The sequence below is a fragment of the Peromyscus eremicus genome, chromosome 4 (genome assembly GCF_949786415.1).
Source record: "Peromyscus eremicus chromosome 4, PerEre_H2_v1, whole genome shotgun sequence".
Taxonomy (NCBI): Eukaryota; Metazoa; Chordata; class Mammalia; order Rodentia; family Cricetidae; genus Peromyscus; species Peromyscus eremicus.
In genome coordinates this window covers 66,984,797-67,010,700 of record NC_081419.1, presented here as the reverse complement: position 1 = coordinate 67,010,700, position 25,904 = coordinate 66,984,797, and the positions used below count along the sequence as shown (strand labels likewise).

Genomic DNA, 25,904 nt, shown 5'->3' with positions numbered 1-25,904 from the left:
ACATCTCTTTTTTCTGATGTGTGGTAGCAGAACAGGCAGAGAATTTTTAAAAATTTATGTTCAATCTTAACGTGGCCAATAAAAGTATATCCTTTGTACATCAACTGAAAAACCCAAAGCCAGCTGGGCTTCTTAGCAGACCTGGTACAACCTGGTAAGAGTGCTACTTGGATGTCGGAAATGGGGAGAAAAGAAAGGCACAGAGGCAGCACTCACAGTCAAACTTCATTTCTCCGAGACACTTCAGCCCTCGGGGGGCCACAGTCAACAGTCCAGTCACCCCTGCACTCACTTCAGGGAGGGTCACTTCACGATGTGTTTCTCTGCTGCCTGTGCCCTCCACTTCTCCAGGTATAGAACAAGTATCCTTCAGACCTCCTGAGACACCTGCTCAGGCCAAGGGTTGACGCTAACAGTAGCCTCAGCCACAGGGAAGCTTTGCTGTTGGACGACCCAGTTCCTTGATGGCCACATTTTATGCTCCCACTGATTCACAGTTTTTGCCTCTGAAAAAGTACCAAGGGACAATGTCCTCTAAGCCATTGCCAAAGATGTGGGCTAGAGACGAAGGCGTGGTGGGAGAGCAAGGCAGGCCAAGCACCGGCCTCTTCGGCTTTGTTTTTTTGTCCCAGGTCCTGAGTGAAAGCTGAATGCTAGTCTGTATCTCAGGTCCTTAGGGAGTATAGAAGAGGCAGATCCCATTGGAGAAGGCCAGTGTCCAACATAGTACATGGTAAACATCAGGCATGGAGGTGGTGAGCCTGAGGTGTCATGCGCCCAGCCGGGCCTCCCTCATTCATTTGGGCTTAAGTAATCAGGGGGGCTAAACCCAGGGACTCCTGTCCGTGGGCTGGGATCAGCAATAGTCATGAGCGAGGACTCAGCCCACCTCCCCTAGGAGGCGGAGGGAAGGGGACTGAGTGGTTGTCAAGCATGGTCTTCCCTGTCTGCAACATGGTGGTAGCCAGGAGGCTGGGCCTGCATGCGGAAGAGGACCGTGAGGAGTAGCACTATGAGGAGGAAGAGGATGGAGCCGCAGACAGCCAAGGCCACAATCACCTCTGCCAGGGGAGGGAGAAGAAAGGTAACATTAGTATTCATCCAACAAATAGAGAGCACTACCCCATGCCAGGGACTCTTCACAAAACGTGGATATACACGGGTGGTCAAGACAACCTGCTCTTACGGAGTTTACATTCTAGAGAAGCGATCTTTTGATGGCGATGACACATTAGTGATGCTATATGAGCAAGATGAGTCACTCAGAAAAGAAATCACTGAGGAAAGAGGAGCAGAGACCTGGGGTCGAAAAGTAAAACAGATCAGAGAGTGGAGTGCTGGGGTGGGGGTAGAAGGACAAGCAAGTACAAAAGACCCTGGTACTGGACTAGGATCGGGGTTCTGGATTCAGCAAGAAAATACCACTGGAGCAGAGTAAGCAAGGGGCACTAGGAAAGAGGAGACAACCAGACCAAGCAGAGGCTGTGTGGTCATGGTAGAGAACTTGGGTTTGGTGTGTGATTAACACATACACACACACATTTAAAAAAAAAAAATGCATGGTCTCATATAGCCCAGGCTGTTTTGTAACTGGCTATGTAGTAGAAAACGACCTTAAACTTCAAATCCTCCTGAGTGCTGGAATTAAAGGTATGCAACACCACACCCAGCTTATACAGTGCTGGGGATTGAACTCAGGGTTTCTTCCCTGTGTGCTAGGCAAGTGCTCTTTCTAACAACTGAGCTACACCTCTAGCCTCAGTTTATATTTCTTTTTTTTTTTTTATTTTTTTTTATAAAATTTATTTATTATATATACAGTGTTCTGCCTGCAGGCCAGAAGAGGGCGCCATATCTCATTACAGATGGTTGTGAGCCACCATGTGGTTGCTGGGAATTGAACTCAGGACCTCTGGAAGAACAGCCAGTGCCCTTAACCACTGAGCCATCTCTCCAGCCCAGTTTATATTTCTTAAGAGATTGACTGCTGCCTTGAGACTGGTAGGGACAAGAATAGAACCAGAAGGAACGTTAGGTTTTGAGCAGTTCAGGCAAGAACTGATAGTGTTAGGGCGGAGAAGCAAGAGCTCAGTATCTGAGAAGCTGAATCTGCTAGTGGACTGGGTGGTGGAGTACGAGGGAGAGAATGCCCAGCGTTCCACTGTGCGACTATGAGACTGATGGGGCATCTATTAAATTGAGGACTTAAGACGAACCGAGGGGAGGAGACGCTGTTTTAGACGGTTTAGGTGCCTTATATGACACCCACGTAGAGAAGAGGCCTCCCTCAGGGTAGCAGTAGCTGGGGGAGAGTCTAACTCAGAAGTCATAATAATAGTAAGTCACACTACACAAGTGGAACTTAACTTGCCATGGAGATAAGGTAGGGGAGCCATGGGCTTGGATGAGGTGCCAGGAGTCAGGACAGACAGGAAAAGAGCTAGGGACAAGCCTCAGGCCAGTCATTGTTTAGTGAAGAGGAAGAACGGTAAGGAAGATGTAGTAAGTGAAAATCAGAGGTCATGAAAACGCTACTGTTCTGCAGTGCTGGGTAGGGGAATGGATCCAGGGTTTCACATGTTAGCCACGGCTTCTACCACTGAGCTATGTCTGCAGCACTCAAAGAGCATGTTTAAGGAAGGAGAGACAGCTATGACTTCTGCTGAGAAGTGAGAGAAACTGACCGAGAACCGTCATTTCGGCAACAGCTTTGTTGAAGCAAAAGATGACACCAAACTGTTTAATGTCAGTCTGAGGAAGTAAAGCCAGAACGTAGGCAACTCTTGGAAGGATTTTACCCAAAGGGATCAGAGAGAGAGAGAGAGAGTGAGTCTCAGAAGTCTTTGTTAAGCTTTGCAATGGGAGTGATCCAGTGGAGAAGAGAACATGTTCTCAAGGAAGGGGAGACGAGACCCAAAGAGTGTAAGTGGAGAGACTGCACCTGAGTACTAGCGTATACAAGCAGGTAAGCTGGGAGAATGACAGTTCTTTCCTGGTGACTCTTATTTTCTCAGTAATAAGAGTATCACCCGAGGGTGAAGAATGGGGAGAATATATAAATATGGTATTAGGGTTGAAGAAGCTGTCCAGGGAAAGGCAGGAAGATGGCTGGAGATATGACTGCTCCCTGAAGACTTGTGGACGTGATTTTTTGTTTGTTTGTTTTGGTTTTTGTTTTTGTTTTTTGAGACAAGGTTTCTCTGTATAGTTTTTGGTGCCTGTCCTGGATCTTGCTCTGTAGCCCAGGCTGGCCTCTAACTCACAGAGATCCACCTGGCTCTGCCTCCCGAGTGCTGGGATTACAGGAGTGTGCCACCACCGCCCGGCTGTGGACGTGATCTTAACACTCACCCAGGACAGGATGAGCACAGAGCAGGTGGCAGCTCACCTGTGTCTGCAGTATCACTTGTTAGCTGGCACTCCTTCTGCCAGTCCTTGGGTATGACAGGCTCTGTGAGGCGGAGGAAGTCCTGTAGTGGGCAGCGGTGAGGGCAGCCAGGCAGGATCAGAGGCCAGGGTGCCTTCTTACTGTCATTCCGAAAGTACATCTCCACGGAGAAATTCCTGAAGAGTTGACAGGAGGCAAGATGGGGGATGCTCACCATGCCCATACCTGAGTCTCTGGGCTGCCTTCAGCCGTCTTAAGTGCCCCTTTAGGGGACACCCTGGTAGTTCCACTTACCCATTGTCTTCCTGATACAGTTCAAATATGTGGCAGGAAGCATAGGGGGCTTGTTTCCCGTTGTAGACATTCAGGGCCATTTGCAGAGCAACCAGGGTGGTATCATGCTGTAGGGAGAGGGAATGCCCAGAAGACTGGTTGCTCCTCTACATCCCCGGGAACTGAATCGGGGAAAGTACCCGGTTCCTGGCTTGACACTTGAGTGTTGGGGGATTTGGAGCTTACCGCAGAGTAAACCAGAAGCTTAGGGAATTGGGAGGTAGTTGCCATCAGTGTCAGGTTCTTCAGTATCTGAGCCAGCAGAACTCCTGAAGAAGAGAAATCCCGAGTGTCAGTGTCTTGAACCGTCCTCGTCTGCTAGTCTGTCTGATCACCAACCCAGAGGACTCTTCCAGTTCATGGAGACCTTACTGGAACTCTACACCACCAACCGCCATGAATTGTCAGGCTGACATAGGACACAGCTAAAGCAAGCTGTCAGTATTTAAACACGGGTGTGAAAACCTGAGCCAGGAGGCCCTGATCACGACTGATTTACAGTGTGCACACAGTGTAAACTTAAGACTGCTTCACAGCACACAAGAGGGTGCTCACGCCAGGGCAACTGCTGTATGCAGGCTCTGAAAACGGCAGTGTCCAAGGTTTGAGAAGGCATGCCCTTGAATGCTTAAATGAAGTAACTGGCACACGTTATTTCCCTCAACCTTTTCTCCAAAGGCCTTAGCAGTTCTCTGGAGGGAGGCATGCAGTTAGGAAAGAGAGGAAAGGTCTTCTGACATGGGTGAAACTTAAGGGAATGGCAGGCCAGGTGTGGTGGCGCACACCTTTAATCCCAGTACTCAGGAGGCAGAGCCAGGCGGATCTCTGTGAGTTCGAGGCCAGCCTGGTCTACATACAGAGTTCAAGCTGGCCTGGCCTGAGCTACATACTGAGACCTGTGACTCAGGCTAAATGTCTGAGGACCAGGAGATCTGGGTGACTAGCAGGGATGGCAAAGGGGAGATCTGCTTTTGAAAGAGCAGAGAATCATCTTAGGCAGAACAGTGTGTGAGAAGCTCCCACAGAAGATTGTCAGTGCTGGAGAGTTTGGGAGGGTGGTGACATGCTGTCTGTGTCACTCACCCCCCTGAAGTCGGGCCTTCTGTACTTGCTCGTGGATCCCGAAGAGGAAGAGGAAGCTGAAATCCTTTAGCTGGCTCAGACGGTGCACCGTTTGGGGTGAGGCCCAGGGTGGCAGGAGCAGCCCATGTGTCTGCTGTGTATCGCAGCGGGCAGGTTAGCTCCCTAGGCCTAGGCCAGAGCCTCTCCAGGGGTGGCTTTCTTCCCCAGGTGGGGAAGGTGCCTGTGTGTGTGAGGGAGGAAGAGGAGGGCAGAGGTGAGGCGGAGGGGTCACTGCAGACATGGCAGGCAGCAGGGTATTGGAAAGGACGCTCAAGCGGGAAGAGCGGACTCAGCAGAAGGAAATCTCACAGCACTGAGCTCTGGATGGAGAAGGGTGCAGACTGCTGACAACTGGTAAACCATTTCCCACTCTGCGGTTCTTTTTACCCGTGAGGGAAGTTCCCAGGTTACATAAGCACTGGCCTGCTGGGCCCTCCCGTGGGGTTGACAGTAGCCAACCAACGTGCTCCGCTGCCCTAGAGATCTGGACCTGCTGAGGAGAGAAGAGCAATCCCAACAGGCACCCAGGTCAGCTCACCTCACAAAAGAGTGTGTCATAAACATTCCAGATGGTCTCTAGGGTCAGGTTCGTAAGCCCTGTCTCATTGGCCACCATGTCCAGAAATTGCTATGAAAAATGGGTCAGGAGATCAGTACTGTTGTGGGGAAAGAGCAGTCTGATGACTTACACCTCAGCCCCCACTCACTGCATTCTGAATACTCCTGTTCTGATACTCTGGTGTCTGCCGAGTCTCATTCTGCAGCTGTTCATAACGGGGACACGGGCCCAACGGAAACTTCAGCAACTGCAAATTAAGGGGGAAACGGGGCAGAGGAGTCTGGGATCAGTATCAGTAGGCCCATAATCATAGTTGTCCCCTCACCACTTCTTCAGAAGGGCTGATCAGTCTTACCCTGTCTTCAGTGATGGGCACAGTGTGAACAGGGATAGGCTGCCATGAAATGTTAGGGTTGAAGCGCTGCACTTCACTGGGAGGGAAGAGTCCAGCCAGGTTGGCCTGAGCACTCATGAGAGATCGGTCAAAGTCAGTGCTTCGGACATAAACCTGTGGATTGGCAACATGAATCTGTCTGTGTGTGTAAAAGCACTCTGGCTGCTCACTAGAGCCCCAGGGAGAACCTGCTCTGGATGGTTACTCAGCACGTTATAAACTTACCATGCATACACAGCTTGTCTGGATCTTAGGGAAGATCCAGGTCCTGTTCCTCAAGGCCCCAAACATTCAGTTATAAGCTACAATTCAGTCTGTGGGAATGAGCAGGCTGGCCTCAAACTCACAGTGATCCATCCACCCGCCTTTGTCTCCACAGTGCTGGGATTAAAGGTATGTGCCTCTAATTCCAGCCTGGTATATACTCTTAATCCCAGAATTTGAGAGGCAGAGGCAGGAGGCTCTCTGAGTTCAAGACTAGCCAGGGCTACATAATGAGAGCCTGTCTAAAAATTAAACAAAAGCAACACCAGAGTCGTAATGATGGATACCACTCCTCACCACACTCCCTTTCCCCCTTTATGAATGAACTTAGAGACCAGGGAGGGGGGGAAAAAGGAACAGAGAGAGGTGGCTTGTGAAAAGAGAGGAAGAAAATAGGGAAGGGCGAGCTCAGGGCAGAGCTGAGTCTTTGGGGAACAGTACCATGTAGAGGGCCGAGACAGCTGTGGCTGAAAGCAGTAAGCACAGAACAGCTCTCTCCATCCCTGGGGTAAGCAGAGGACCTCAGAAGCCAGCACACTTGCCAGTTTTCACTACCCCCCTTTATCTTGGCTCTGCCTGGGACTCCCCTATAAGCTCCAAGAAGACAGAGCTCATAACTCTATGATGAAAAGCACTAACACAGAGCTTGCCCCTTGGATGACAATAAATGTCTTGGATAGAAAGCTTATTTGTTGTTTCACAGAAAGTACTTTACCAAACCCTTCCTTATGCCTGAGTTGGACCCTTGGCCAGTTTTGTCTCTTCCCAGACAAGCAGAGACAATTCAGACTCCAGAGCAGTATTCTAGACAGCTCTTAGATGTTTTGTCTAGGGACCAAAATTTCAGGAGGGAAGCCAGAATGCCTAGCCTCACCCTTAGATTCTCTAAGGTCAGAAGATAATCCAAAGATCCCATTCCTCATGCTGATCAAGCTCCCAGTCTTACCTCTTGGCGGTGGTAAGAGGTGTTCAGAAAGCCTTGGTAGCGCTGCCTCAGAGCCTGGCCTAGCTCCCAGTGCTGCTGCATCCCCTCCTGCGGGCAAACCTAAAGGTTAGGACAATGCAAAGGGAAGAAGGGCTGGCTCACAGGCCCTATGGCATTTAAGATCCTTCCCTTGGCAAGGAGGGAGTTTGATCTCAAAAGTTAAGTGGTCAGTTGTGAATGACATTGTCCTGGGCACAGAGGATTGTTAAGAAATCTGGTCACTGGGCTGGAGAGATGGCTCAGAGGTTAAGAGCACTGGCTGCTCATCCAGAGGACATGGGTTCAATTCCCAGCACCCACATGGCAGCTCACAACTGTCTATAACTCTGGTTCCATGGGATCTGGCACCCTCACACAGATCTACATGTAGGCAAAACACCAACGCACATAAAATTAAAAAATGAATTATTAAAAAAGAAAGAAAGAAAGCTGGTCATACCCAGAGAAATAACTCAGTGTGCTTAGCATAGACAAGGTCCTGGGTTTGATTTCCAAAAACCACAAAAACAAAACAACCGCAAAATAGAAATCTGGTCCATCAGAACCATGTGGGAAACTAGCAGTTCAGGGAGGCTCAGTTTCTGCGCTCCAGACGTGACCCACTCTATAGTACATCCTGAGGCCTTGTAGATTGGCTTCTGACCCACCTTGGTTAGCTGACCAAACCCCTGGGGCCATTTCTCTTCCTGATAGGGGTCCTTGGGATATGTCTTCACTGGTGACCGATCTCCATGTCGATACAGCTGAGTAAAGAAAATGGTTTGTCTACAGATCAGAAGGGTCTTCTGGTTAAGGACAGGGCCCACCTCTGCCCATGTCAGAAAAGGAAATCTCATTCCCTCTGGGAAGCCTTTCCACTAAGCAATGAAAAGAGAACCCCAGTTCAGGAGATTCCTAGCAAGGCCATGCAATGTAACCCGAAATAATAGGCAAAGCCAAAAAGCACAGGTAGAAAAGAAGAATTAGTGCAAGCAATGCATTCTGGGGGAGGAGGCGGGCAACGACTGGGAAAACAAAGATCATCAAAGTCGTCCCTATGGGTGACTCTCAACCTTTTAACTACACTCCCATCCTTAGGAGGAAGCATCCCAGGGAAGAATATCCTCTAACATTACTTGTTTGCCCTGCCCTGCAAAATTGCCTAGGGCTCCAGATCAATTCTGAATCCAGCCTTGCAACCCACCACGGGCCAGCTGCTTCCTAAACCGGTTCTTTCTCCTTGAGAAGTGAGAACCCCGACCCCAGAGCACAAGCCCTGCCCCTCCCTCGACCAGCCGGCCTTTGCCCTTTCAGCTTTGGCGAACCCGTCGATGACTCCGTCACCCATTACCAAGGTAACAAAGCGCAGACTCCGGGCTTGGGTGGGTGGCATCACCGTTAGGCACATGCCAAGAAGAAACTGGAGAAGAGCAGCCTGGCTCCAACCAGACTGCCTGCCCGCCATCACCGTTGTTGGCTGTGCAGCAAAGCGGCCGGAACGCCTTGGGCGGTACCTGCTGCAGACGCCCGGATGCATTCGTAAGAACACTTGCCGGAAGTGCATCTTCGCCATCTTTCTAACGGCAGGCGGGGTGTGTGTGAGAAAGACTAGCGGGCGAAGGCGAAATCTGGGAGGGAATGCTCACGGAGAAGGTTTCCGATCGGCAGTGATGGACGAGCTTGGGAATGTAGCGCGATATTCCGGACAGAACTGGCTTCAGGACCTCGTTTTTGTAGAGGCCCTAGGTCAGGCTTGCCTCTTCCTCTCCCAGGCTGGTGGTGCTTGCCCTGGGCAGGGTCTTAGTCTGGAGAGCGAGCGCCTCCTCTGAGGAGTGATCCCGGAGCCTCAGCTGGTGCAGAACTGGGGTGAGGTGTGGGGAAGTATAGGGCCTCACTTTCTACGCCTGTCTTCTGTGTGTAGTTTGAGCCTTAGCTCTGGCACGGTTTCCCTAAGTGGTCTTGTTTGGGGTGTAGGGTACTGCATGTAAACAGACCTTTGGACTCCCTGTGGCTTTGGGCGTGGTCCAGTCTAGTCTACCATTCATTTCCTGAACAAACCTTTAGTTGCTCTCTCACTCCCCACTTTTATCCCTTTCCCTGTGTTTTTCCAATTCTAAATTAAATTAGGCTCAAAACATCATGTTTCCTCTCAGGGGACTTGGGTTGTATAGGATGTTCAGATTTCCCAAACCCATTGCATCGAATTCCTAGGGGAAGAATTTCAGACAACTGGGGCTGTAGTTTGATGCAGGCATGTAACTGTGGAATTTCCACAGAATCAGAGGATTTAGGGACAGGTAGCCAGCCTGGGTTCCAGATTTTGTGACTCCAAACCTTATAATGACACAGTACAGGTCAGATCTTAGGCCCTCGGTGTGCTTCGATGCAGATCTTCCTACCAGAAGCAAACTCCCCTCAAATTATCTGCCAACAAATCTGATGAGAACTTACTGTCCCAGGACTCCAGGTCAAATTGTGTACTGACTGCCTAAACTTTACTTCCAAAGTCAACCTTGACAGAGACCAAGTGAGCAGAGTAAGAAGGCTTGAAAACTAGTTTTTAACTAAAAACAAAACACACACAGAAAAAACAAACCCCTAGCCAGGAGGTGGTGACACACGTCTTTAGTTTCAGCACACAAGAAGACAGAGGCAGGCAGGTCTCTTGAGTTTGAGGCCAGCCTGGCCTACAGAAAAAGTTCCAGGACGTCCAGGGCTACACAGAGAAACTGTCTCCAAAAACCAAAAAAACATAACAACAAACAAACAAAACAAAACATTTTCTGTGTATGGGTGTTTCTCACCTGCACGTCTATCTGTGAAACGTGTGTACAGTGCCCTCCAAGGCCAGAAGGCATCTGATTCCCTATAGATTATGGGTTTTTGTTTGTTTGTTTTTTCCAGAGCTGAGGATCGAACCCAGGGCCTTGCCTTGCTAGACAAGCGCTCTACCACTGAGCTAAACCCCCAACTCCTCCCTAGAGATTATGAAGAGCCGTGTGGGTGCTGGGAATAAAACTTGGATGTTCTGGCAGAGTAACCAGTTCTCTTAACAACTAAGCCATCCCACCAGCCTTTTTTGTTTTGGTTTTTGTTTGTTTGTTTTGTTGTTGTTTTTCGAAGCAGGGCTCTCTGTGTAGCCCTGGCTGTCCTGGAACTCACTCTGTAGACCAGGCTGGCCTTGAACTCCAAGATCCCCCTACCTCTGCCTCCAGCATGCTGGGATTAAAGGCGTACACCACCACACCCAGCTAGTTCTTAACTTTCTTAACCGCAGGTTCCCTAGTTCTTAACTTTCTTAACCACAGGTTCCCTTATAAGTCACATGAAAAATTAGCCCTTTAATGTGAACATACAATACAGTTTTGCATATAATCTCAAGTGATTCACAAAGATCCTCCATATGTTTATGAGATTAGGAAGCCAATCCAGAGAGAAGTGATTTGCCTAAGCTTACACAGTTAAGAGAATGGACTGAAATTCAAACTTGCTTGGTTTTGTTATTTGTCTTTTGAGACAGGTTCCCCTATAACCCAGGCTGGCCTCACACCTCTGACCCTCCGGCCCGCACCTGCTGAGTACTAGAATCACAAGTGTGTGCTGCCCAACTCAGTAGTCTTCTTTCCCCGGGTTCCCTCCCTTTCTTTCAGATAGGATTGGGATCTTGCCATGTAACCCAGGCTAGCTTTGACCTTTCATTCCTGCCTTATCTCCTAAAGGTCCAAAGCATATGCTGCCACACCTAGTTTGAAATGGAAGTGTCCTGATTTCTAGTATATAATCAGTTGTTTGGTTTTTTTTTTTTTTAAAGTATCTATGTATGTGTTGCATGTGTAGAGGTCAGACACAGCTCTCAGGAGTCCATGCTCTCCTTCTACAGTGTGGGTTCTAAAGACTGAACTCAGGTGGTCAGACTTGACAGCAAGTCCCTTCCCTGCTGAGCCATCTCACCAACCCACAACCTTAACATAAAATGGGCTATGGTGGTACATGCTTCTACTTCCAGACAGCGGCAGGTGGATCTCTGTGAGTTTGAGGCCAGGCCGGCATAGTTAGTTCTAGGACAGTCAGGGCTACACAGAGAAACCCTGTCTTGAAAAAAAAAATAAATAAAGAATGCTTCACAAATTTTCTTGTCATTTTTTTGTGCAAGGCCTATGCAAATCGTTCAGTATTGTTCCAATTTTAGTATATGTACTGCCAAGAAGAGCACTGTAATGGACAGTTTCTTACAGGCTGTTCAATCAGACTGCATATATGGGAGTCCCAAAGTACCTTGAGATTTTTAGCAAAAGAAACCTTTCACATAAGTGGCATCAAATAAAACATGACTAACTGACAAGTGCATAAGTGGGAGTTTTGTGTTTGTTTTGAGACAAGGTCTCATTTTGTAGGTCAGGCAGGCCTACGACTTAAAATCCTTTTTCCACTACTTCTCGGGTACTGGTATTATAGGCAGGCTCCTCCACATTCATCTCAGGGAGTTGTTTTAAGACTATTTTGTTATCCCAGCACATGGCAGATTGATGCAGGAAGATCAGGAGTTCAAGGACAGATTCAGTTACATAGCAAGTTCAAGGCCAGGCTAGGCTACAGGAGACCTTTTAGTATAACTTTTACTCTGCAAAATTATCCAGGCCATTGTGCTTTCAGAATGTAAATCTATAGCTCTCCAAATAGAATAAAAATCCTTCAGGCTTTGCCTTTCTTCCCCTTGCTCAAGTATGTCGGTCCCCTTTGTGTCTGTCTGTAAGCATGTGTAGGAAGGATTGGTGAAGCAGATGTTATTTCAATCTTTGTAGTGTGAAATGATTTCAGGATAATATGGGCACTGAACATTGATGGTAGGAGCAAAGCTTTACTTTTGTGATTTCTCAGCCTTTGCATTATTTTCTACAGATGATTTGAAGTTATCCTCACCTTGGTTTCTTACAGTTGGAAAAAGAAAACATCATGTACATGGATAGATATTTGCGGCCCTATTTCAGACCAAATAAATCTGCTGTGGGATGTCTTTCTGTACGCTGTGAATATGTGTTACTCTGATTGGTTGATAAATAAAGCTGCATTGGCCTATGGCAGGGCAGGATGGAGCCAAGTGGGAAAATCCAAGGGAGATAGTAGTGAAAAGAAAAAAAGGAGAGTGGGGAAGACACTGCTAGCCGCCACCAGGAGAAGCAAGATGTAAAAGTACCAGCTACATAAATCAGTTTCTGAAAGTGAGGTCAAGTTTGAGAGCAATTGCTCTACTCTGTGTTGGCAGATGCAGACCTAAATACAGGTGAGTTAACCATCTCTTTTTCTCATTTTTGGAGACAGTCTTGTATAATGGGATAAAGTAGGTTTGCTTATTTTATTTTAGTTTGAATTTGAGCATGAGCTTATTTTTTACTTCTGTGCTTACATGTGTGTATGCACATGAGTGCAGGTGCTCATGGAGGCCAGCAGAGGGCATCTGATCTCTGGAGCTGAAGTTACAGGTGGTTGTGAGCCACCCAGCATGAGTACAGGGATGTGTTCTGCCTTTCTATATCATGTCTGAACATATGGGGTTAGGAAACGGGTTCCCAGGTTCTTCTTTATTTTGTGATTAGGAGATTGGACAGAAGTCAACGTGAGCAGGTTCCCAGGGCTCTGGAAGATGGTTCCCTCACTTTCTACTCAACTAGAGCACTGAAAGAAGGACCCAGAAACAGTAACTGCCCCAGCCCACCTCTGCAACCCTTACTTTATGGCCTGCTTAGAGGGAAAGATTACCTTTGAGGGAGTTATTTACTAGTACATTTGGCCAGGGCCTGGTAAATGCTGCTATTTCTAAGCCTAGAAGCAACCTTTGGAAGTTTGGGGTGGAGGAATCAGAGATGTGACTTGTAAGATTTCCCAAGGATGTTCCCAGGGATGTTGCTTTCTGTAAGAGCCAAGAAAACATGGGAAAAGCCATAGGACTGGGATGCCTTGGCCTTAATTACACTGTGGGTTGATGGAACTGTGCCATGAGGGTGGGGCTGGTAAAGTAGGACATGTGTGCTTCTAGCTGCTGGTCACCTGATTGCTTGCCCTGGCTTGGGGCAGAAGTCCCAGTGGTCAGCCACTGGAAAGTCTGTGGAGATACCATCAACAGGTTTTAGCCTTCCCCATTTTCCCCCTCTCCCTTCTCTTGGTGCCGAGCTCCTCCACCACCTGAATCCTGAAGGGGTGGGTGGCTGTGGTGGCGAGGTACTGGCAATGTTGCCTCTTTTACAGGAAACAGCTGCACTGCCTCCCTGCCTGGCTTGGGGGAGGACCTGCTTGTTCAGCAGCTGTCTCTAGCCTGGGTCAGTGGGCTCCAGACTGGGTTGTGTATGTGTCTTCCTGGGGCCTAGGAAGCACCCTGGGAAGCGATTAGGGAGTGGGGAAGGAGCGGGAATAGGAATGGATGAGGGAGACATTTTTTTAACCCCTAGAAAAGGTCACTGGGCTTCAGGCCAATGTTACATCTCATGTTCCTTGAAATGAGGTATATCAGGGACATCTCTGAGTGTGCCACTATGCTGGGACATGGGCAAGGGGAGAGAGCTGGATACCTGAAGGGTGCTGGGACTGAGCAGTCCCAGTCTCTGTGGCTGCTGTCCTTGGTTTCTACTTTCCCAGGACGACAGGCCTTGTGAAAATAGGGGAAGGAACACATGAGAAGAATGGACAGCCTTGTGCTCATGATTCATAACTGTCCAGACCAGGGTGGAGGCCTTGTGAGGGGACGACCTTGTGACGAGAAGGAACAAGAGCCAGAGGCAGAAGCTGAAGATGGGGGCTGCCAGAGGGGCTTTTTCTGACTGTGAAAAACGAGTGCATGGGCAGATTTCGCAACACTCCCACGGCCCGCCGCTGTCTTCTTACACGTGTTCCCAGGCTCGGCCTGTTCCCTTGGCTCAGCCTGTGCTTCCTCTCAGCTTTCACCAAACCCCCTTTCTACTTCAGTTTTCTCGTCCTTCCCCACCCTGTTCTTTCGGGCCCGCCCCCACAACCATGTTCACTCTTGCCCTCTTTCCTCTGTTTTCTTCCCTCATGCCCTCCCTGTTCATCTCCGTTCCTGGTCCCTCTGGCGCTTGTCTGGCCCCTGTCCTATCCTTTAATGTGGACCCATGGGAATTGGAGTTCACAGCAAAACAGGAAGGGCCTGTGAGCAGGAAACTGGGAATGGGGCAGGGGGTGAACAGCCAGCAGTAACCTCGACTCCTGCTTCTCACATCTGAATTGAAGCATTTGCAGAGCCCTGCAGCCCACCAGCCCTGAGCCCACCAGCCCTGCAGCCCACCAGCCCTGCCGCCCACCAGCCCTGCCGCCCACCAGCCCTGCTGATCACCAGCCCTGCTGATCACCAGCCCTGCAGCCCACCAGCCCTGCAGCCCACCAGCCCTGCAGCCCGCCAGCCCTGCAGCCCGCCAGCCCTGCAGCCCGCCAGCCCTGCAGCCCGCCAGCCCTGCAGCCCGCCAGCCCTGCAGCCCGCCAGCCCTGCAGCCCGCCAGCCCTGCTGATCACCAGCCCTGCAGCCCACCAGCCCTGCAGCCCACCAGCCCTGCAGCCCACCAGCCCTGCAGCCCACCAGCCCTGCAGCCCACCAGCCCTGCAGCCCACCAGCCCTGCAGTCCACCAGCCCTGCAGTCCACCAGCCCTGCAGTCCACCAGCCCTAGCTTCTTCCATCTCAGAACTTTTCCTCAGACCCGAGAATGCTCTAGACTCGAACACAGGAAGAAAAGATCAGTGGGCCTGGAGGAAGGACATCTGGATTCTGACCTCAGCTTGGCCACTAACTGTGTGGTCTTGGGCAAGCTCTCAAGAGAGCATCAGTAAATGCTGTAAAATGGAGTCATTTACCCTTTCTGCCTCTCCCTTGGAGTTGCGCTCAGGAGCCAAAGAATAGTGAGGAGTTTGTATATGGAAACCAAGATTCAAAGGGTTGACCGTGTTATAGGTTCAAGGTGATGGCAGACAAACCTCTAAAGGAATCGGAGGGGAATGATAACCCCGCCCATCCTTGAACATTAATGACACACTGTGCTGATTCTTCTTTTATGAACATTAGTGTTTTGCCTGCATTTATGTCTGTTTGAGGGTGTTGGGTTCCTTGGAACTGGAGTTACAGACAGTTGAGAGCTGCCATGTGGGTGCTGGGAATTGAACTTGGGACCTTTGAAAGAGCACTCAGTGCTCTTAACCTCAGAGCCATCTCTCCAGGCCCCATTGTGCTGATTTTTATTCTCACATTGATCTTATGTGTCAAAACTATTATTATCCCCACTCAAAGAGAGGTTCAGAGACATTAACTTGAGCAGTCAAGATCAGACAAGGGAATGGGGACGAAGTCCTGCCAAGGAGTGCTTTCCTGGCATAAGCTGTAGCCCCAGCCCTGAGGTTTGAACCCAGAACCCAAATGAGAAATGATTCTGCTGAGTTGAAATAAACTCAAGCTAAAAAGTATGGGATAGGCCGGGCGGTGGTGGCGCACGCCTTTAATCCCAGCACTCGGGAGGCAGAGCCAGGAGGATCTCTGTGAGTTCGAGGCCAGCCTGGGCTACCAAGTGAGTCCCAGGAAAGGCGCAAAGCTACACAGAGAAACCCTGTCTCGAAAAACCAAAAAAAAAAAAAAAAAAAAAAAAAGTATGGGATAGAAGAGGCACATATTTTTCTTCGTTTGTTTACTTATCATTTAACAAACAGAAACATAGTATCTACTGTGTTTCCTCTCTAAGCCAGCTGCTGATCCCCTTGGGAGATTAAATCAATGAAACTTGATGTGCTCCTTCAGGGCTGAATCTCCTGTCCCAGGCAGCAAGGCAGGAAAGCTATGGCTGTAGATTCTGTAGCTCATGACACCACCCCAGATGGGACTGCTCTCTAGATAGGCGACCTGCTTATCTGTGGAGATCTGTACTGGGCAGGCCCCCTGGGTTGCTAGCATCTGCTCTTCTCCCAGGCCTCTGTCGCCTGACCTCTTCCCTTCCCTGTCCCCCCTCAGGGCACACAGACTCAAGCTCACTTGAAGGCCCAGCACCTGCCTGTCTTCACCCTTGGAGTACTACCCGCTTGGCTCAGTCCTGGGGCTAGTGGGGAGAGCTTGGCGCCTTCCCAGAGGCAGGGGAGGAGGGAGGCTGGGAACACAGGCTGGGCCTTGGTGTCGCAATTCCGGGCCGTGCCGGGACCTTTGCTCTGCGAGGTGTCTATGGGGGGAGGGGGGAGGGAACGCTGACTCTGGAGGCTGCTGGGATTAGGGTGGGGGTGCCTGAGAAGCAGTCCTTCTGTACCAGCAAAGAGCTCCCGGGTGAGGAGAGGAAGGAGAGACATGGAACTGGGCCGGTCTGCGGGGAAACGCGACAGTCTTGGTAGAGGGTAGGGGACAAGGTGGCGCCGGCTAAGGGGGTGGCCGGCTGGGGAGGAGTCAGCCTGGTGGGGAAGCTACCTCGTGGGCGGGGGCCTAAGGAGACTAAGGGCTCCGGGTCGCGGGGAGGAAGGACCCCTTGTCAGTCCCTCCCCTCAGCCTTTTCCTACTTTACTGCTTGTCCCTGCCGGCCCCTGTGGGCTCAGCTCTAGTCACTGACTGCCCGCTGAGGCCTCCAGGGCCGGGCACTGCAACACCCTTGTTCTCCAGCAAGGGGGCTCCAGAGACCAAGCAGCCTGCAAGTCTGGTGACCTGGGGATTGGTTTATCTGGTCGGCTCCTAGATAGTGGCCCCCAGGGCTCTGTCCTTGCATCCGGGTTGGGGAGCGATGGGATGGGAAGATATTCTTAGGAAGAATCTCTGGGGAAAATGAGGAATAATGATAACAGGGTTCCGGGCAGGGATAGAGTTTTACTGGGTCTCAAAAGAACTGGAGGGGTTCTGGGAGAGGAGGCCCTGTACTGGGGAGAGTCTTGTGATGCGAACTTTATGCTGGGACTTCAGAAATATTCTAACAAGCAGACTCAGAGTGAGCTTGGATCCAGTCTCGTGGTCCTGCTATCTGGCTCTCTCTACTGTTAGAGAAGGTGGGTGCAGAGAACATAGAACAGTCCTGAGACCTCAGACAATTCAAGATTCTGCTCTTGGTGCTACCACCCCCACCTGTGTGGCCATAGGCGGTTTCTTTAACCTCTTTGAACCTTGGTTTCCTTATCTTTAAAATGGATTTAAGAACAGTCCTGATAAACCGGGCGGTGGTGGCGCACACCTTTAATCCCAGCACCCAGGAGGCAGAGCCAGATGATTTCTGTGAGTTTGAGACCAGCCTGGTCTACAGAGCAAGTTCCAGGACAGCCAAGGCTATACAGAAAAACCCTGTCTTGAAAAACCAAAATAAAGAAAGAGAGAATAGTCCTGACAAGCTGGAGGTATCGTTCAATGGCAGGCAGACCATTGCCTAGCCTGCATGAAGTTCTGGGTTCAATCTCCCGAACTGAAAAAAATAATATAAAAAGTCCTGACTTCTTAGGGATATAACAAAGAAGGCTTCACAAGGATAATTCATGATAAGTGAATGTCAGCTGATAATCTGAGGATGGATGGAAGGTAGCACAGAAGGGAGCCTGGTTCTGGAAGTGTAACCTGGGTCATTCCTGCAGGACAGTGTCTTGGTAATGTCCAGGGCTCCAGGAAGAGATGTCCTTGTGGCTGGAGGCTCCAGGACCTGGTGTTTGTCCTGGTAAGCTGCTTTATTCAAACCTTCTCTCTGAGCCGAGGCCTCTGGCTCCTCTCCTAGCCCAGGAATCAGCCCCCTTCACTGCCTGCATCCCGCACTTCTTAGCAGCACAAGCCAGATCTGTTCTTAGTGTTACTTGCCTCAGACCCTTTGCCCTGGTTCTAGTGTTTGTTCGTGAAGTCCTCGGTCTAGATTTGCTTCTGGGGAGAGCCGACATGTCTCATGCTTAGCTCTCACTGGAGAGTTCTGTCTGATCTAGGAAATAGATGCTCTCCAGCACCCCCGAGGGGACAAAGCTTAGCATCTTCATCTAAGATCTTTTTTTTTTTTTTTTTCTTTTCTTTTTTGGTTTTTCGAGACAGGATTTCTCTGTGTAGCTTTGGAGCCTGTCCTGGAACTCGCTCTGTAGACCAGGCTGGCTTTGAACTCACAGAGATCCACCTGGCTCTGCCTCCCGAGTGCTGGATTAAAGGTGTGCGCCACCACCGCCCAGCTTCATCTGAGATCTTGTGCAAAGGACTGAAACTGACTAGTCCTAGATTCCACATGATCCTGGAATCTGAAAGCATGAGCTGGGGCTTGGGTGCCTTCTTTTTCTGTTTGTTATTTTTTTCGAGACAGGGTTCCTCTGTGTAGCGTGACTGTCCTGGAACTCACTGTGTGGACCAGACTGGCTTCAAACTCAGAGATCCACCCGCCTCTACCTCCCAGAGATTGAAGGTGTGTGCCACCACTCCTGGCTAGCTTAGCTGCCTTCTAAGGGTAGAGTTAAATTCATAGCCAAGACATTTGGGGATGGAGTCTGGATAGGACATGAACCCATCCATACTCGCTTTGTGCCTCTTTTTGGGCTCAGACTCTGCAACGGAATTATGGAAGGCAGAACCCCAAGATGCAAGAGACCAGGGAGGCGGCAGCTGCATCCTCAGGGAGGAAGCTAGGATGGCCCAGTCTGCCGGAAGTGCTTTGAGGATGGGGTTGGAGGCAGCAGAGTCCACAGCCCTGCTCCCCAGGGCAGAGACCTTTACAGAGCCTACAGGTAAGAAGCACCCGGATTTGGAGAAGGTAGGGGCTCCCTAGATCTGAGAGGGGAACTCTGGGGTCCTTTGCCTTCTAAGGTCACAGTTAAATCCCACGTGACTCTGGTGTGAATTTGGTCTGTATCTGAGCCTCAGTTTCTTTGTGATTTGAAATTAACCCTCATGATTGTCCTGAGGATCAATGCTTATAAATTGCTCATGCAGTACCTAGGACATAATAGTCCTTGGTAAAGGACAGCAACTGTTATAGATTAAGCCAGGCACTGTGGCATGCCCTGGTAATTCAAGCTACTCTGGAGGCTGAGGCAAGATCACTTGAGCCTAGGAGTTCAAAAGTTCAAAGCCAACCTAGGCTATATATTGTGAATCTGAGAGATGGGGGAGGAAGGGAGAGAGGGGGGGGGAGAGGGAGAGAGAGAGAGAGAGAGAGAGAGAGAGAGAGAGAGAGAGAGAGAGAATATCATTCAATGAAGGGAAGAGAATAAAGAGTGCCCAGCCAGGAGTGATCAAGGAAGGATCTTGTGTCTGTATCCAGAGCTTCGTCCACAAAAGCGGAAAAAGGGGCCAGCCCCCAAAATGCTGGGGAATGAGCTGTGCAGTGTATGTGGGGACAAGGCCTCTGGCTTCCACTACAACGTGCTGAGCTGCGAGGGCTGCAAGGGATTCTTCCGCCGCAGTGTCATCAAGGGAGCGCGCTACGTTTGCCACAGCGGTGGCCACTGCCCCATGGACACCTACATGCGGAGGAAGTGCCAGGAATGTCGGCTGCGCAAATGCCTCCAGGCGGGCATGCGGGAGGAGTGTAAGTGTCTGGAGCAGGAATTGGGAAGAGCTGATGGGAGACTATTGACGCCCTGTTGTGAAGCAGATAGATGCTTACTCCTGCGGGGCTCTCCCGAGTGTGGGTTAAAACTCCCTTAACCAGGCATAGTGGCAGCATAGGGAAGCCGAGGTGGATCTCTGAGTTCAAGGCCAGCCTGGTCTACAGAGTGAGTTCAGGAACAGCCAAGAGCTACATAGTGAGACCCTGTCTTGAAAAACAAACAAACAAAAAACACCGAAACAAAAACAAAACAAAAAAGAAAGAAAAGAAAAAGAAACACCTTCCTTGCTTTCACACACATTTTGTTCCTGGAGCATAAAACCGTCCATCCCCCCCTTCCCCATCGCTGCCTCTTGTTCACCCTTACCCCGCTTCCTACTTCACATCGGGCCCTGTCTTTAGGTGTCTTGTCAGAAGAACAGATCCGTTTGAAGAAACTGAAGCGGCAAGAAGAAGAGCAGACTCAAGCCACGTCAGTGTCCCCCAGGGTTTCCTCAGCTCCCCAAGTCCTGCCACAGCTCAGCCCGGAGCAACTGGGCATGATTGAGAAGCTGGTTGCTGCCCAGCAACAGTGTAACAGACGCTCCTTTTCTGACCGACTGCGAGTCACGGTACTTGATGACCTGGGGCGAGGTGGCTGTGCCCGAGGCACCAGCTAACTTGCTCTCTGACTCACAGCAATTTGCTTTTTTCCTTCCTTGCCCACCCTGGGTAGCCTTGGCCCGTCACGCCTGACCCTCAGAGCCGGGAAGCCCGACAACAGCGCTTTGCCCATTTTACTGAGCTGGCCATCGTGTCTGTGCAGGAGATCGTTGACTTTGCCAAGCAGCTCCCTGGCTTCCTGCAGCTCAGCAGGGAGGACCAGATCGCCTTGCTGAAGACCTCTGCGATTGAGGTGGCTGAGAGGGAATGGGATGAAGGGAGAACCAGAGTAGGCTTATCTTTGGGGACCTCCAGAGATCCAGCTTGGAGAGTCCGAGCCATTGGGGAAGGGAGTCAACCTCCTTCCAAGGGCCACATACCAAGAGCGGCCCCTTCGTGCCTGTTTGAAAGCTGCCGCTTGTGTGCAGGTGATGCTTCTGGAGACGTCACGGAGGTACAACCCTGGGAGTGAGAGCATCACCTTCCTCAAGGACTTCAGTTACAACCGGGAAGACTTTGCCAAAGCAGGTGAGATCTAAGATGGCCAGGGCACTGGCGCTTTCCATCATGGGGCCCATCAGGAGAGCCGTGGACCTGACGTTTGGGCGGTTATACAGTGAGGACACCACTTGTTTTTCCAAGAGAGAAGTTTGGGATGTTGATCAGTCACTTCAGCTGCTCCAAACAGACCTCTGTCCACTGACACATCTGAGGTTTTTGTAAGCATCTTCTTGGAGGGGACCAGGCCCGGCAGAGCGCAGGGGTGGGGTGGGGGTTCACTCTTGCTTTAACCAATGAAGCTCTACTTAAATCTGCGTTGTGCTTCTGCTGAAAAGTTGAAAATATTGTATAGCTAAGAAAGCGTTTTGAAAACCACTGTATCAGCTTTTTGAGACAAAAGGCAAGAAACCTTTTTCAGATAATGCTCTTTAAGATCACGCAGGCTCAGGGGAGCCTTACTCTCTTTCTGTCTCCCACCCAGTGAGCTGAACAACCAGGGCTGAAGCATGACAAACATGCAGAATAGGAGAGCTGTAGGATCAAATCCATTGTTTCCTCTGGATCGGGTGGAGGTGATGCTGGGGTCTGATGCTGCTCAGTGCTAAGCAGTGGAGGGTTCTCTTATTCAGCTGTTGGGGTTGCTTCTGATGAGACAGGTGGGGCTGGGAAAGGATGCAAGTCTGGAGGAGTGGGGCTGGGAAAGGATGGCAGAAGTCTGGAGGAGACTGAGGACTTGGCAGCTGAGAGATCAGGCCGTGAAACACAGCGAACATTGTGCCTGTTCTCAGGACCCATAGTTCAGGAAGCTATCACTGGCATCTGGTGGCTCAGGCTAACCCCTGAGCCCCTTGTCCCAATGTGGCCCTTCTAGGAAGGCCTCCCTTAACTGCAGGGGAAGGCAAGGCTCTGTCAGCCCTGCTGTGCTTCTTTGTTTTCTGAATGTCGGGGTACTTAGTGGGCAATATGAAGGTGCCGTCCAGACTTAAAACCAGCCCTGCCCCTCTTTCCCACCAAACCCCCCTCAAACGGTTGCTGCCTTAGACTTCCTTAACCCTTGCCTCTGTCAGGACGCGCTCCTTTCTGATCCCTTCCTGTTCTTTCAGCACTCGTGGACTTGTGCTATCTGAATCGGCACCTATTTATAAGATTTCTTTATTTAAGCAGTTTTGATGTCATCGTGTTTTTCATTTCTCATTTTATCAGTGTGTTTTTGGGAAAAAGGAACAGAAGGCTCTTTTTATTTTTTCTTTCTTCTCTTTTTAACCACTTTTTTAATGTTTGTCTATCTTGTTTTTCTCTCTCACTCTGTGTGTGTGTGTGTGTGTGTGTGTGTGTGTGTCCTGCTTTTCTTTCCCCAGAGGCTCTGTTTTGTCAAGTCTCTCCCAGCCCCATCCACTGCCATATGTTGCGTACAATGGCTGACTAATGTGAGCCAATCTCATGTGAGGGATTCCTCCAGCGAGCACTAGCAGACCCTCACCAGAGCACAGCACAATTCCAGAACCTTCTCTTTTTCTTTGTATGGGGGGCTTTTGAGCATATTTTGGAGCTTAAAATTTCATCAAGAAATGCTTTATAAAATGAAGCTGGCCTCTTGACTAGATCAACACATAACGCTGGATAGACATCAGGGTGAAAGTACAGGAAGTGACTCATCAAGAGACCTGGATGGGAAAGCGTAGCAGATGGCTGCTGAAAGAGATCTGAGAAAGCCTAGAAAACAGTGTGGGGCCGAGACATTGACAATGGAGGGGAAGACATGTTCAGCAGGTGCCTGGCTATAGGTCAGGGGTTGTTGCATACTCATTGTCTTCCCTGAAAGAAGACTGGTTGATTATTATTGGGTTTTGTTGTTGTTGTTTTAAGTGGGGAGACAAATATGAAGATCAGTGGTTCAAGTCCATAGGCTGGAGAAGTAGTGTGCATCTGTAACCCCTGTGCTGGGGAGCAGGCAGAGACAGGCGGATGCTCAGGGCTAAATGGTTAGCCAGTCTAGACTAAATGGCTTGCTCCAGGGTTAGTGAGAGTCTGTTCAGACAAAGTGGAAAGCAATGAGGAAGACATCGGAGGTTCACTTCCGGCCTCCACATCGCAAATGGGCATGTGCACCCCCTTTCCACGTACATGAACACACACACAAGTTCAAGGCCATCCTTGGCTAGCCTGGGGACTATATGAGACATTGTCATAAAACAACAACAAAAAACAAAACAAAACAAAAAACAAAACAAACCCAAAAACAAAAACCAAGGTAGAAGCCAGGCATGGTGGCACATGCCTTTAATCCCAACACTCAGGAGGCAGAGAGAGGAAGATTTATTTGAGTTCTAGGCCAGCCTGGTCTATATAGAGTTCCAGGACAACTAAAGGCTATGTAGAGAGACCCTGTCTCATTACACACACAAAAAAAGGTCAACCAAGCTCAGTTGGTAGAGTGTTTTGCCTAAGTGAGGGCCTGGATTCAACTCCCAGTACCACATAAACTGGCTGTGGTAGTGAATATTCATAATAGTACCGCTCATAAGGCCTGAGGTCCAGTCACCCTCAGCTACATAGTGAATTTGAGGCCAGCCTGGGCTCTAAGGGACCTTATCACAAAAATGAAGTCTTTTTAAAAATTTAATGAAGCCAGGCAGTGGCGGTGCACGCCTTTGATACCAGCACTCAGGAGGCAGAGGCAAGTGGATCTCTGTGAGTTCAAGGCCAGCCTAGGCTACAGAGTGAGTTCAGGAAAGGCACAAAGCTACACAGAGAAACCCTGTCTCAAAACAAACAAACAAAAAATTTAATGAACACATAGTAGATACCACATATACATTTATTATTCTAAAAAGTTTAGAAGGTAAATCTTATTATCTCCAGATTACAGGTGGGGACTCTAAGGCACAGATAGGTTAAATAACTTACCACTTCACCCAGCTTAGTAAGTAGCAGATTCAGGGGAGTCAAATCCTGGCAGTCTCGAACTGCAGTCCACACCCTGAGCCACATTCTATCCAAGATGTGCTCTATCAGCTGTAGCCTAGTATTCAGATAAGGCCATTTGCCAGCCAAAAAGGGCTTCTTTATAAGCAAAGTAAAAGATATCTATTTCTAGAAACATGACATCCTTGAGAATCCTAATAATTGTTGTTTAATGCAATACTTTTCATGCTAACCCTTCTGCATACTTACTTTATCATGTAACCATCTGTATTAGTTAATTTTTTCAGTTTCTTGACAAAATACCGGCCAAAAGCAACTTAAGGAAGGAAGGGTTGGGGCTGGAGAGATGGCTCAGAGGCTAAGCGCACTGGCTGCTCTTCCAGAGGTCCTGAGTTCAATTCCCAGCACCCACATGGTGGCTCACAACCATCTGTAATGGGATCTGATGCCCTCTTCTGGCCTGCAGGCATTCATGCACACAGACACTGTATTCCTAATAAATAAATCTTTTTTAAAAAAGAAGGAAGGTTATATTGGCCCCTGGCTTGAGCATGTAGTTCACCATGGGGATAGGTGTAGCAGTAGATGTAGAGCAGTGGTTCTCAACCTTCCTAATGCTTCAACCTTAACTGTAGTTTTGCTACTGTTATGAATCATAATATAAATATCTGATATGCAGGATATCTGATATGCGACCCCCAAGGGGTCACAGCCCACAGTTGAGAACCCCTGATGTAGATAGTCACATGGGATCCACAGTCGGGAAGCAGAGACAGATGAATCGAGTGCTCAGCTTTACTTTTATTCAGTCCCTCACAGACATGCCTAGAGGTCCGTTTTCCGAGTGATTTCAGAGTCTGTCAAATTGACAACCAAGTAACCATCACACCATCGTGATAGGTTTTTGTTTTGTTTTGAGATAGGATCTTGCTATGTGGCCCAAACTGGTTGAAACTTGGAATCCCCTTGCCTCAGTCTTTCAAGTGCTGGAATTACATTCACGCACTACCATTCCCAGCAGACTGGTTTTGCTCGCCAGTTTCCACCTGACTCAAATTTCACAGAGGAGATGTAGAGAAGTTAAGAAGCTTGTTCTTGCCCAGCAGAAACCTGGAGACCTTTCAGTGACTTCCTAGCAGTCCCCCCACATTGAGTTGGAGGATGTTCTCCCCGGGCCCGCCACAACCCTCAGTGTCCCTTCCTCCCCAGGGCTTCAGGTGGAGTTCATCAATCCCATCTTTGAGTTCTCCCGAGCCATGAATGAACTGCAGCTCAACGATGCCGAGTTTGCCTTGCTCATCGCCATCAGCATCTTCTCTGCAGGTGCGGAGGAGGGCCAAGAGGGAAACCGAGTCAGAGACCTTCACCCAGGAGGGCAGGAAGCCTGGGTGTGGAGGACCCTGCTGTGTTACTGTGGATGGGAGGTTGGGTGGGATGTGTCCCTATTTGGGAGTTGTGATTTGGGGTATGGAACCAAGACCTCAGCCAGACCTGCTCCTCAACTTTGTTGGTGACCTATAGACCGGCCCAACGTGCAGGACCAGCTCCAGGTAGAGAGGCTGCAACACACGTATGTGGAGGCCCTGCATGCCTATGTCTCCATCAACCACCCCCACGTGAGTCTCCTCAGTGCCTTTTTCTTCTGCTCTTCAGGCCCCTTTTCAGATATCCACTTTCTTTCAAGACTCTTGCTTACACCTAGCATGGGCAGTTCTTTACCTTTCTTTCTCAAAATTTCCCTGCCCCAGCTCACCTTCTCTAGGGAAGAGCAACAGCTAGACTTCTTTCTTTCTTTCTCTCTTTCTTTTTTCCAGGACCGACTGATGTTCCCACGGATGCTAATGAAGTTGGTGAGCCTCCGGACTTTGAGCAGCGTCCATTCAGAGCAAGTGTTTGCGCTTCGCCTGCAGGACAAAAAGCTTCCCCCGCTTCTGTCTGAGATCTGGGATGTCCACGAATGACGGTTCTTCCTCCATGTCCTCTGTGCTTTGGGACACACGACTGAGGCTTACGGACTGCTTTCTAGAGGTGGAGCAGACTGAGAAGGGCGAACATTCCTGGGAGCTGGGTGAAGGAGATCCTTGCGTGGCATTAAAGGAGAGTCAAAGGGTTGGGTGTTTTGTGGCTGCTGGGCAGTTGGGGACCTACTATCGTAGTGCACATCTGAAGACCTTATTGACCTAACCAAATAAACTAGCCAGGAAGGCCACTTTGCAAGGGTTCTTCAGGGCCCTGCCCATCTTGTCTCTACCACTTCCTGTTTTTCCCCATAGGGCCCCAAAGAAATTCTCCACTC

The 25,904-nt window shown here is 49.7% G+C and overlaps 2 protein-coding genes and 1 non-coding gene across 11 annotated transcripts; 1 reads left to right on the top strand and 2 right to left on the bottom strand.

The window, feature by feature from the left end:
- Nucleotides 1-212: 212 nt before the first annotated feature.
- Acp2 (acid phosphatase 2, lysosomal) lies at nt 213-8,353 on the bottom strand. Its single transcript, XM_059260902.1, has 11 exons — nt 8,229-8,353; nt 7,693-7,788; nt 7,007-7,093; nt 5,758-5,910; nt 5,551-5,649; nt 5,382-5,471; nt 4,805-4,937; nt 3,908-3,990; nt 3,683-3,789; nt 3,389-3,564; nt 213-506 (listed from the first exon to the last, which is right to left on the bottom strand). Exons 3-11 carry the CDS (start codon nt 7,085-7,087, stop codon nt 370-372), a joined length of 1,059 nt encoding a protein of 352 aa, XP_059116885.1. The 5' UTR covers nt 7,088-7,093; nt 7,693-7,788; nt 8,229-8,353; the 3' UTR covers nt 213-369.
- On the top strand, nt 8,341-25,847 carry Nr1h3 (nuclear receptor subfamily 1 group H member 3). 9 transcript variants are annotated; one of them, XM_059260896.1, is made up of 10 exons: nt 16,209-16,323; nt 17,601-17,680; nt 18,534-18,716; nt 19,253-19,519; nt 19,943-20,151; nt 20,256-20,435; nt 20,611-20,710; nt 24,818-24,931; nt 25,130-25,224; nt 25,423-25,847. In XM_059260896.1, the coding sequence occupies exons 2-10, from the start codon at nt 17,638-17,640 to the stop codon at nt 25,567-25,569; spliced, it is 1,338 nt and encodes a 445-aa protein (XP_059116879.1). In that variant the 5' UTR covers nt 16,209-16,323; nt 17,601-17,637; the 3' UTR covers nt 25,570-25,847. The 9 variants fall into 9 exon arrangements, with proteins under 9 accessions (XP_059116876.1, XP_059116877.1, XP_059116883.1 ...); XM_059260895.1 differs by having other exon boundaries at nt 16,239-16,391; XM_059260898.1 differs by lacking the exon at nt 16,209-16,323 and adding an exon at nt 18,299-18,397.
- On the bottom strand, nt 11,130-11,237 carry LOC131910125 (U6 spliceosomal RNA). The gene has a single exon (XR_009378991.1). It is a non-coding gene; the product is annotated as a U6 spliceosomal RNA (small nuclear RNA).
- Nucleotides 25,848-25,904: the final 57 nt, after the last annotated feature.